General features: G+C 43.4%; 1 protein-coding gene across 2 annotated transcripts in view; it reads left to right on the plus strand.

Annotated features, from left to right (window-relative positions):
• Nucleotides 1-9,912: 9,912 nt before the first annotated feature.
• The window catches only part of LOC148523020 (uncharacterized), a 52,032-nt gene continuing 49,276 nt past the window's right edge, over nucleotides 9,913-12,668 (plus strand). The window contains exon 1 of one of the 2 annotated variants that reach the window (XM_088473302.1): nucleotides 9,913-10,066. In XM_088473302.1, the coding sequence (XP_088329428.1) occupies nucleotides 9,976-10,066 (91 nt within the window). In that variant the 5' untranslated portion in view covers nucleotides 9,913-9,975. The remainder of the gene's footprint in view (nucleotides 10,067-12,668) is intronic. The other variant, XM_088473301.1, reaches the window with a different exon arrangement.

A 12,668-nucleotide genomic window follows, 5' to 3' on the forward strand; every position in this document is an offset into this window, starting at 1 on the left:
CCAGTGTATAGAGAGGTAAAACTATATAAGCTCTATCTTTTCCCCCTGAGCCCTTCCCAGTGAATAGAGAGGTAACATATATAAGCTCTATCTATTCTCCCTGAGCCCTTCCCAGTGTATAGAGAGGAAACACTATATAAGCGCTCTATCTATTCCCCCTGATCCCTTCCCAGTGTATAGAGAGGTAACACTATATAAGCGCTCTATCTATTCCCCCTGATACCTTCCCAGTGTATAGAGAGAGGTAACACTATATAAGCGCTCTATCTATTCCCCCTTAGCCCTTCCCAGTGTATAGAGAGGTAACACTATATAAGCGCTCTTTCTATTCCCCCTGAGCCCTTCCCAGTGTATAGAGAGGTAACACTATATAAGCTCTATCTATTCCCCATGAGCCCTTCCCAGTGTATAGAGAGGTAACAATATATAAGCTCAATCTATTCCCCCTGATCCCTTCCCAGTGTATAGAGAGGTAACACTATATAAGCTCTATCTATTCCCCCTGATCCCTTCCCAGTGTATAGAGAGGTAACACTATAAAAGCTCTATCTATTCCCCCTGAGCCCTTCCCAGTGTACAGAGAGGTAACACTATATAAGCTCTATCTATTCCCCCTTTAGCCCTTCCCAGTGTATAGAGAGGTAACACTATACAAGCGCTCTATCTATTCCCCCTGAGCCCTTCCCAGTGTATAGAGAGGTAACACTATATAATCTCTCTATCTATTCCCCCTAAGCCCTTCCCAGTGTATAGAGAGGTAACACTATATAAGCTCTATCTATTCCCCCTAAGCCCTTCACTGTGAATAGAGAGGTAACACTATATAAGCTCTATCTATTCCCCCTGAGCCCTTCCCAGTGTATAGAGAGGTAACACCATATAAGCTCTATCTATTCCCCCTAAGCCCTTCCCAGTGTATAGAGAGGTGATGCTATATAAGCTCTATCTATTCCCCCTGAGCCCTTCCCAGTGTATAGAGAGGTAACACTATATCAGCTCTATCTATTCCCCCTGAGCCCTTCCCAGTGTATAGAGAGGTAACACTATATAAGCTCTATCTATTCCCGCTGAGCCCTTCCCATTGTATAGAGAGGTAACACTATATAAGCTCTATCTATTCCCCCTGAGCCCTTCCCAGTGTATAGAGAGGTAAAACTATATAAGCGCTCTATCTATTCCCCCTGAGCCCTTCCCATTGTATAGATAGGTAACACTATGTAAGCTCTATCTATTCCCCCTGGGCCCTTCCCAGTGTATAGAGAGGTAACACTATATAAGCTCTATCTATTCCCCCTGAGCCCTTCCCAGTGTATAGAGAGGTAACACTGAAGGAAACCACTCTAACCTTAAACCATTCTTCAACAAGATTATATGGACAAAGTATAATCAAGAAATGTAAGTTCACAATATCCACACTGCAAGGAACTGCTGTCTGCATCACCTGGACAATCTTCTCTGGCCTCTGTTTGCTCACTATGTGAACTCACACTTCCTATTATTTGTACTGACTCACTCGTTTCACAAACACCTCATAGCTTACTGTATTCTGTGCCTATTTCAGCTGATTTCTTAGAAATAACGTCTTCCCACCTCTTCTCTTTCTCTAGCCTGTCATCTGTCTTCTAATTCAGTTTACTTTATTAGTCCATTTCTCCTCTTTTCCTCTGCTCAATAATAGTTTGGAAATTGTGCAGGCTCCATTGTACCATTACTTGCTTCTCTGCAGATCTTTTACACTGTTTTTAACTCTCATACTTCTTCCTCCGTCTAGTTTTCCTCCCCCTATTCAACTCATCCACACAACTATCAAGTGTACTTCCCCCTCCACTCATTGTCTACCTAATCCTCTGCTCTACCACCTTTTTCCACCATTATCATTTCCCCCTTGTATTCTCCACCTCCTCCTTCCTTTTTCTGCCTTCCTCTCTCTCCTCTCCTATTGCTACTTTCATCCTCTTCTTCCCCTCCTATGACCTACTACCCCACTGATAATCCCCCCTCCAAACCTCCTCTCCATATCATCCCACCCCACCCCCATCATATTATACTCCCTCCTTGCCAACCACCTACAAGTTCCCTTCCCAGCACTGGTCCCCGCTCAATCTCTCCACTACATTCATGTCGGCCACCCATATTAAACTGACCTTCTCGCTATAGCAACCCAAACAATCTAATTCACATCTCTCCCACAATCACTGTCCCTCTATCTTGTGCCCTCTGGAATGCCAGATAAGTATGTAACAAACTCGTACCCACCCGTGACCTTTTCATCTCTAAAGCTGCATACACACACAATTTAGTTAATGAACGATTTTAGTAAACTACTTTCTATCTTGAAAAAATGAACTAAAATCGTTTACTAAAGTTGTTCATTTACTATGTTCATTTAAATGTAATGAACGATTTTTATGAACTACAAACTATTTTTGCATATTAACTTAGTGAAAATAGTTGACAAGTCTGACTGAACTACAAACGTGAACGCGCATGAACAATGATCGTTCACCGTTTCACTCAAAGTGAACGATTTTTTCAAACGATTATCGTTAAATGATATCGTTTAATGATTATCGTTAAAAAAATCGTGTGTGTGTGTGTGTTTGTATGCACCTTAAAAACTTGCATCCCCTAGCCATTACTGAAACCTGGATTTCTCCCTCTGACACCACTTTCCCTGCTGCTCTCTCCTCTGGGGGCCTCATCTTCTCTCATACCCCTCAGCCTGGGGGTCACCATGATAGTGGGGTAGGGGTCCTTTTATCCCCAGGATACTCCTACCAACTCCTAGCCCCTGAACCATCTCTTACTTTCTCTACATTTGAGGTTCATGCTATACGCTTCTTTCAACCAGTTCACCTTAGAGTAGCTGTCATTTAAAGTCCCCCTGGCCCTCCTTCCAAATTCATTGACAACTTTGCTTCCTGGCTCCCTCACTTTCTCTCCTCTGACCTTCCCTCTATTATCTTTGGTGACTTCAATATTCCTATTGATATCCCCACAGAAGCCTCCAAACTCCTTACCCTCACATCTTCATTTGGCCTCTCCCAATGGACCTTCTCACCCTCACATGTGAGTGGGCATTCGCTTGACCTGGTCTTCACTCACTGTTGTGATATTTCTGATTACTCCAATTCCCCATTCCCCCTCTCTGACCATCACCTTCTCTCTTTTAACCTATCCCTCTCTCCTTCCCTTCCTCTACCTCCTAAGGCCAAAATCACTAAGCTTAACATTGAGGCTATTGACACCATTTCTTTTTCTTCCCAGCTTGACTTACCTCTGTCCCCTATCATGTCTCTCTCCTGCCCTGAACAAGCCATTTCCCTATACAATACCTCCCTTACTTCTGCTCTGGACTCTGTTGCTCCGGCAATCACTATTCACCCTCGCAGAATTACACCTCAACCCAGGCATTCCAAATGCACCAGATACCTGCAAAAGTGTTTGCAAACTGCCGAGCGACAGTGGAGAAGATCACGCTCTAATGCTGATTTCCTCCATTTCAAATTTATGCTCTCCTCATACAGTGCTGCCCTTTCCCTCTCTAAACAGTCATATTTTAAGAACCTCAATTCCTCTTGGTCCTCAAATCCCCAACGTCTCTTCTCCACCTTCAACTCCCTCCTCCGCCCACCACCTCCTCGCCCCCCCTCCTTCGTCTCTGCCCTTGACTTTGCTACCTACTCTACATCTAAAATTGACTCCATACATCAGGCAATCATATTCCACCAGTCCCTTTGCCATCCACCTCCTCTTTTCCCAGATAACCCGTCTCCTTCCATTTTACCAACTCTTACTTTCTTCTCCCCTGTATCTGGAGAGGAAGTAATGTCCCTCATCCAGTCCCCCCCTTCCACCTCCCCCCTTGACCCTATCACTTCATGTCTCCTCTGCTACCTCTCTCCATCTGCCTGCTCCCATCTTGCCCACCTCCTCAATCTCTCCCTATCATCAGGCACTCTCCTGTCTGCATTCAAACATGCCCTTGTCTCCCCCATACTAAAAAAACCTACCCTTGATCCTAACACTCTCTCCAACTACCGTCCCATCTCTCTACTCCATTTTGCCTCCAAGCTCCTTGAGCGTGTTGTTTACAACTGCCTTACCACCTTTCTTTCCTCCCACTCCCTCCTTGACCCTATTCAGTCTGGCTTCCATTCTCTTCACTCCACTGAAACTGCCATCACAAAAGTAAGCAATGACCTCCTTGCTGCTAAATCCAAGGACCACTACTCTCTTCTCATTCTCCTTGACCTCTCTGCTGCTTTTGACACTGTGGACCACCCTTTCCTTCTGCAAATCCTTTACTCCCTTGGTCTACGTGACACTACCCTCTCCTGGCTATCCTCCTACATCTCTGACCGATCCTTCTGTCTCCTCTCATGACTCCTCTTCTCCCCCACAGCCTCTTCCTGTAGGTGTTCCCCAAGATTCTGTTCTTGGACCTCTCCTTTTCTCACTCTATATACATCCTCACTAGGGGAACTCATCAGCTCTTTTGACCTCCAATATCATCTCTATGCCGATGATACCCAGATCTACCTTTCCACCCCCGACCTCTCTCCATCTCTCCTCACTCGTGTCTCCAACTGTCTCTCTGCCATCTCTTCCTGGATGTTCCAGAGATTTCTTAAACTTAGTATGTCTGACTGAGATAATCATCTTCCCACACACCTACATAACCACACTTCCCACCATTTCTTTATCAATTGATGGCACAACCATCTCCTCTAGCCCCAAAGTGTGCTGTCTTGGAGTTTTCCCGGACTCCCCCCTCTCCTTCAATCCACATATCCAGTATTTCTCACAGTCCTGTCGTTTTCATCTTAAAAATATTTCCAAGATTAGACCCTTTCTCACCCAGGATGCCAAAAATACCCTCATACACTCACTGGTCATCTCCAGATTGGACTACTGTAACTTCTCCTATCTGGCCTCCCCAACTCCCTTCTCTCCCCTCTCCAGTCTGTCCTCAATGCTGCTGATAGGCTCATTTTCCTCTCAAAATGCCCTGCATCTGCCTCTCCTCTACTACAAGCTCTCCACTGGCTCCTCTTCCCTTTTAGACCACAATTTAAGGTTCTCACACTCACTTACAAAGCCCTCAGCTAATTCCTCTCCCGTTTACATCTCTGATCTCTCCTTTCACTTTCCTGTCTGCCCTCTTCATTCAACAAATGCACGCTGCCTCTAATGCCAATTGATCACTTCTTCCCACTCCTGCCTCCAAGATTTTGGCCACGCTTCTCCCCACCTTTGGAACTCTCTCCCACTTCCCATCAGACTCTATACCTCTCTTCAATCCTTTAAATGGGCTCTCAAGACCCACTTATTCATCAAAGCCTTCCAGCTCTCTTCTTAACTTGCTGCTACATACTCAATCCTCCCTGCCTACCCCACCTGTGTCAACCCCTGTTTGTCTGTCCCTCCCCTTTAGAATGTAAGCTCCTATAAGCAGGGCCCTCTACCCTCTTGTGCTTCTCCTTACTCTACCTTCATCTACTTCTTACTATCTACCAGGGCACCTAACACTTGGTTGCTTTGCATTGTTGCTTATCTGGGTGTTATGGTTGCAAATGTAGCAATGTATATTATCCTTGTACTGTATTGTATCGTTTTGTTAGTCACTGTAAATTAACCTATTTGTTTATGTACTTTGTAAGGCACTGCGGAACACTTGTGGCACATTATTATTATTATTATTATTATTATTATTATTATTATTATTATTATTATTATTACTCTATCTATTCCCCCTGAGCCCTTCCCAGTGTATAGAGAGGTAACACTATATAAGCTCTATCTATTCCACTTGAGCCCTTCCCAGTGTATAGAGAGGTTACACTATATAAGCTCTATCTATTCCACCTGAGCCCTTCCCAGTGTATAGAGGTAACACTATATAAGCGCTCTATCTATTCCCCCTGAGCCCTTCCCAGTGTATAGAGAGGTAACACCATATAAGCTCTCTATCTATTCCCCCTGAGCCCTTCCCAGTGTAGAGAGGTAACACTATATAAGCTCTCTATATATTCCCCCTGAGCCTTTCCCAGTGTATAGAGAGGTAACACTATAAAAGCTCTATCTATTCCACCTGAGCCCTCCCCAGTGTATAGAGAGGTAACACTATATAAGCTCTATCGATTCCCCATGAGCCCTTCCCAGTGTATAGAGAGGTAACACTATATAAGCTCTTTCTATACCCCCTGAACCCTTCCCAGTATATAGAGGTAACACTATATAAGCTCTATCTATTCCCCCTGATCCCTTCCCAGTGTATAGAGAGGTAACAATATATAAGTGCTCTATCTATTCCCCCTGAGCCCTTCCCAGTGTATAGAGAGGTAACACTATATAAGCTCTTTCTATTCCCCTGATCCCTTCCCAGTGTATAGAGAGGTAACACTATATAAGATCTCTATCTAATCCCTCTGAGCCCTTCCCAGTGTATAGAGAGGTAACACTATATAAGAGCTCTATCTATTTAACCTGACCTATTCCCAGTGTATAGAGAGGTAACACTATATAAGAGCTCTATATATTCCCACTGAGCCCTACCCAGTGTAGAGAGAGGTAACACTATATAAGCGCTCTATCTATTCCCACTGAGCCCTTCCCAGTGTATAGAGAGGTAACACTATATAACCTCTATCTATTCTCCCTGAGCCCTTCCCAGTGTATAGAGAGGTAACACATTATAAGCTCTATCTATTCCCCCTGATCCCTTCCCAGTGTATAGAGAGGTAACACTTTATAAGTGCTCTATATATTCTCCCTGAGCCCTTCCCAGTGTACAGAGAGGTAACACTATATAAGCTCTATCTATTCCCCCTGATCCCATCCCAGTGTATAGAGAGGTAACACTATATAAGTGCTCAATCTATTCTCCCTGAGCCCTTCCCAGTGTATAGAGAGGTAACACTATATAAGCTCTCTCTATTCCCCTGATCCCTTCCCAGTGGATAGAGAGGTAACACTATATAAGCTCTCTATCTATTCCCTCTGAGCACTTCCAAGTGTATAGAGAGGTAACACTATATAAGAGCTCTATCTATTTAACCTGACCTATTCCCAGTGTATGGAGAGGTAACACTATATAAGTGCTCTATCTATTCCCCCTGAGCCCTTCCCAGTGTATAGAGAGGCAACACTATATAAGCGCTCTATCTTTTCCCCCTGAGCCCTTCCCAGTGTATAGAGAGGTAACACTATATAAGCTCTATCTATTCCCCCTGTGCATTCCCAGTATATAGAGAGGTAACACTATATTATCGCTCTATATATCCCCCCTGAGCCTTTCCCAGTGTATAGAGAGGTAACACTATATAAGCTCTATCTATTCCCCCTGAGCCCTTCCCAGTGTATAGAGAGGTAACACTGTATAAGCTCTATCTATTCCCCCTGAGCACTTTCCAGTGTATAGAGAGGTAACACTGTATAAGCTCTATCTATTCCCCCTGAGCTCTTCCCAGTGTATAGAGAGGTAACACTATATAAGCTCTATCTATTCCCCCTGAGCCCTTCCCAGTGTATAGAGAGGTAACACTATATAAGCGCTCTATCTATTCCCCCTGAGCCCTTCCCAGTGTATAGAGAGGTAACACTATATAAGCTCTCTATCTATTCCCCCTGAGCCTTTCCCAGTGTATAGAGAGGTAACACTATATAAGTGCTCTATCTATTCTCCCTGAGCCCTTCCCAGTGTAAAGAGAGGTAACACTATATAAGCACTCTATCTATTCCCCCTGAGCCCTTCACAGTGTATAGAGAGGTAACACTATATAAGCTCTATCTACTCCCCCTGAGCCCTTCCCAGTGTATAGAGAGGTAACACTATATAAGCTCTCTATCTATTCCCCCTGAGCCCTTCCCAGTGTATAGAGTGGTAACACTATATAAGCTCTATCTATTCCCCCAGAGCCCTTCCCAGTGTATAGAGAGGTAACACTATATAAGCTTTCTATCTATTCCCCCTGAGCCCTTCCCAGTTTATAGAGAGGTAACACTATATAAGCTCTATCTATTCCCCCTGAGCCCTTCCCAGTCTATAGAGAGGTAACACTATATAAGCGCTCTATCTATTCCCCCTGGGCCCTTCCCAGTGTATAGAGAGGTAACACTATATAAGCTCTATCTATTCTCCCTGAGCCCTTCCCAGTGTATAGAGAGGTAACACTATATAAGCTCTATCTATTCCCCCTGTGCCCTTCCCAGTGTATAGAGAGGTAACACTATATTATTGCTCTATATATCCCCCCTGAGCCTTTCCCAGTGTATAGAGAGGTAACACTATATAAGCTCTCTATCTATTCCCCCTGAGCCCTTCCCAGTGTATAGAGTGGTAACACTATATAAGCTCTATCTATTCCCCCAGAGCCCTTCCCAGTGTATAGAGAGGTAACACTATATAAGCTTTCTATCTATTCCCCCTGAGCCCTTCCCAGTTTATAGAGAGGTAACACTATATAAGCTCTATCTATTCCCCCTGAGCCCTTCCCAGTCTATAGAGAGGTAACACTATATAAGCGCTCTATCTATTCCCCCTGGGCCCTTCCCAGTGTATAGAGAGGTAACACTATATAAGCTCTATCTATTCCCCCTGAGCCCTTCCCAGTGTATAGAGAGGTAACACTATATAAGCTCTCTATCTATTCCCCCTAAGCCCTTCCCAGTGTATAGAGTGGTAACACTATATAAGTGCTATATCTTTTCTCCCTGAGCCCTTCCCAGTGTATAGAGAGGTAACACTATATAAGCACTCTATCTATTCCCCCTGAGCCCTTCCCAGTGTATAGAGAGGTAACACTATATAAGCTCTATCTATTCCCACTGAGCCCTTCCCAGTGTATAGAGAGGTAACACTATATAAGCTCTCTATCTATTCCCCCTGAGCCCTTCCCAGTGTATAGAGTGGTAACTCTATATAAGCTCTATCTATTCCCCCTTGGCCCTTCCCAGTGTATAGAGAGGTAACACTATATAAGCTCTCTATCTATTCCCCATGAGCCCTTCCCAGTGTATAGAGAGGTAACACTATATAAGCTCTATCTATTCCCCCTGAGCCCTTACCAGTGTATAGAGAGGTAACACTATATAAGTGCTCTATCTATTTCCCCTGAGCCCTTCCCAGTGTATAGAGAGGTAACACTACATAAGCTCTATCTATTCCCCCTGAGCCCTTCCCAGTGTATAGAGAGGTAACACTATATAAGCTCTATCTATTCCCCCTGATCCCTTCCCAGTATATAGAGAGGTAACACTATATAAGCACTCTATCTATTCCCCCTGAGCCCTTACCAGTGTATAGAGAGGTAACACTATATAAGTGCTCTATCTATTTCCCCTGAGCCCTTCCCAGTGTATAGAGAGGTAACACTACATAAGCTCTATCTATTCCCCCTGAGCCCTTCCCAGTGTATAGAGAGGTAACACTATATAAGCTCTATCTATTCCCCCTGATCCCTTCCCAGTATATAGAGAGGTAACACTATATAAGTGCTCTATCTATTCCCCCTGAGCCCTTCCCAGTGTATAGAGAGGTAACACTATATAAGCGCTCTATCTATTCCCCCTGAGCCCTTCCCAGTGTATAGAGAGGTAACACTATATAAGCGCTTGGCATGTTGATACATTACATATAAGGAAGAAGTACAACCAGTTCTTTTTTGTGATGCTAATTAATATTTTGCCTCTAGTTAAACACTTATATGCTGCAATAGTTTAACACATTTTTTGTTGTGACATTAATAGAATGAGATCTGGGAATTGTCCATGAATCACAGAAATGTACTTAGTGTTTTGTAACGCCTTAAACAATTAGGATTTAGGATGCACAGTGTACGTAGTTACTATTGTGAAATAATGTACAATAGAGAATGTCCTCTTCCCTGTCCCTCCTTTGCTTCTTCCTTGTGTAGTTCCTATAAAGCACTCAGCACTTCCCCTGGGTCACAGGCACTGCTCAGGGACTCAGATATGGCTCCTGTTACCGGCTCCTTCTTGCTGCTTATCCTGTGCTGTGTGGGCTCCTCAGCTACAGATCCAGCTAAGCCTGGTCTAGATACTGGTAAGTAACACACCTGAATGCAGGAATACCCTCCTGAGTTACAGAATAGCGACATTACACTTATACACTGTGACTGATACACTAATGTGTGAATGAATCCTGTAGTGTGATGATATTCTGTACAATGAATCTCTCTGTATGCTTTACCATTGCAAGAGAACATGATATGCTATATATATTTCTATATGTACTGTATAATTATAAAAGAAAGAATCGTATTTTGTGCTGATGTGATTCTATAGGTTCTTAATAAAAAGCTAGTTACACTTTGTAGAAATCTTTCCCTAATTCTTCATACTATAGAAAGTCCCTGCCCTGGATGTTACAGTACGGTCAGAGCCTATTGCAGTAGTGGTACAGTCATATGTTTCTGCTTCTATGAAGTGATGTGGAAATTAAAAGGGTTCTAAGTAAATGGGTATAGGAATATGCCATTATATGTAGGAGACGGGTATAGGAATATGCCGTTATATGTAGGAGATGGGTAAAGGAATATGCCGTTATATGTAGGAGATGGGTATAGAAATATGCCGTTATATGTAGGAGATGGGTATAGAAATATGGATGGCTTCACTGTAGTCAAAAGCATTTTGGATATTTTTACAATTGCATTCCAGAAATTGTGGTTATACCAGAGATGTTACCTCTTGCACGATGTAGAAATAAATGTCAATGAACCATGATAACCACAGCTACTCTCAACTTTTCTTATGCTCTTCCATAATTTTGTGAACTTTTATATTTAAAATCTGGATCAAAAGATATTTTCATATTACAGAATTGTAATCTCCATAGCACTCCCCCACCCTCCCACCATTCAGAGTATTATGAACACGAGGTCTCCTACAAAGCTGCTTCCAGATGTTTTCCCATGTAAAACATACAACTCGCACAGTGTAATAGGATGTGAGCTTAAGACCCACACAAAACTAGTTAAACAAATTGCACAATAATAGATCTGTTTCAGGCTAGCCAGTTTAACCTGAGCAGCAACATGTAGCAGAAGCCTGAACAGATCAGTGAGATCCATTAGGTTTCTTTGTGTACAAAGGGTATGAAAGTGTTAACTAATGACATGAAGTCCCCCCCCTAGAGCATAACCAGCACTAAGCTCTGTGAGCCGATCCTGGTTGTAAAAATATGGGGGATAAAATAAATAGGAGTCCCCAGTATTTCCTTCAACCGGCACCAGGCTGTGAGTCAGTTCTGGCTGTGGAAATATGGGGAACAAAATGAGTAGGGGTCCCCCATATTATCCACAAAGAGTACTTTGCTCTAGCTAGTGGGGGTATCATTCCACAGCAGTGGGACACACTTGATGCGGACCCCAGTCAAAACATTCATAACCCCACTCTAGTCAGCTATAGGCCGAGGTTCCTCAGAAAATGGGGACCCCCATAAAGGGGTTCCCCCACCTGAGTATATACCAGGCTGATATCCTGAGCTATCCTCTGTGCCCCTGGGTAATAGGTGCAGAGTTTATGTGTATAAAATATAAATAATATTGTCTTTTACAGTGGGACTACTAGTCCCAGAAAGCCTATGCCAACATGTTGGCACTTGGAGATCCACAAGTGCTGACATTCCGAGACCTAAGGGCACCTCTAGTCCCATTGTAAAGAAAATACTGAACAAAAGACATGACACATCAAATATTGTATTAGTTTATTACACTCAGACTACATAATCACCTACTCTCATGGTGTTCGTCTGTCCTCTTCTCCAAGCAGGCATCCCGAGACTAGACAAAACACAGAAATGAAGTACAGTAGCAGTGCCCATGGACAATAGTACTGTACTCTAAGTACTGTCATTCCTGAATGAGCATTCACCTGCCCATAGAAATCGATGGTCGGATCGTTCATTAGCTGATAGAGACAAGCCCCCGGTTCTCTCTGCCAATAACCACTTTATCCCTTAGACTTCAATGGTAGGAGGTGCCTAGTTATTTGATTTCATTCTCAGCACTGAAGTCTATGGAGGAAGAATTTATTGGCTGAGAGGGCCGGGGGCTCACCTCTGTCAGCCAATAAATGGTCCACGGCTGGTGGCTCATTTGGGATGTGTTGTACTTAGAGTACAGTACCATTGTTAGTGGGCACCAGAAAGTATTTTTTTTTTACTTTACCCCATGAGTTTAACCATGTCAGCATCTTAACTGTCATCATTCTGTTGTCGACATTCTGGATGTTGATATTGTGAATGCTGACTCTATGAATACATATTCGTATTTTCAGGGCTACAGGGAAGAGAATTGCCTCGCGATTGACATATCAGTGGCATTGTGCAACTCTATGTAGAGAGAATTACATGATATACACACCTTACTCCTGCAGGTCCCCCCTCTCCACCTCTACACACATGCTGTAAGGAGGCGCGAGGCACGGATATTGAAAACAATGTAAAATAGAGAAGGATTTCACATTTGTGCCAAAAAGGCTAATTTTAGTCTATAAGTAGGGCAGGGTCCAAATGAGCCCTGTAAGGTGTAGAGGAAGATTTGTAGGATGATGTCACAGAAAGGTTTATGTGTTATGAGCTTTATTTCTTATATTCATATATGGTCCTAACTGCCCAATATAGTACATCTAACAGCACCACT

The sequence above is a fragment of the Taudactylus pleione genome, unplaced genomic scaffold, assembly GCF_031769625.1.
Source record: "Taudactylus pleione unplaced genomic scaffold, aTauple2 ptg000134l, whole genome shotgun sequence".
In the NCBI taxonomy this organism is placed as follows: Eukaryota; Metazoa; Chordata; class Amphibia; order Anura; family Myobatrachidae; genus Taudactylus; species Taudactylus pleione.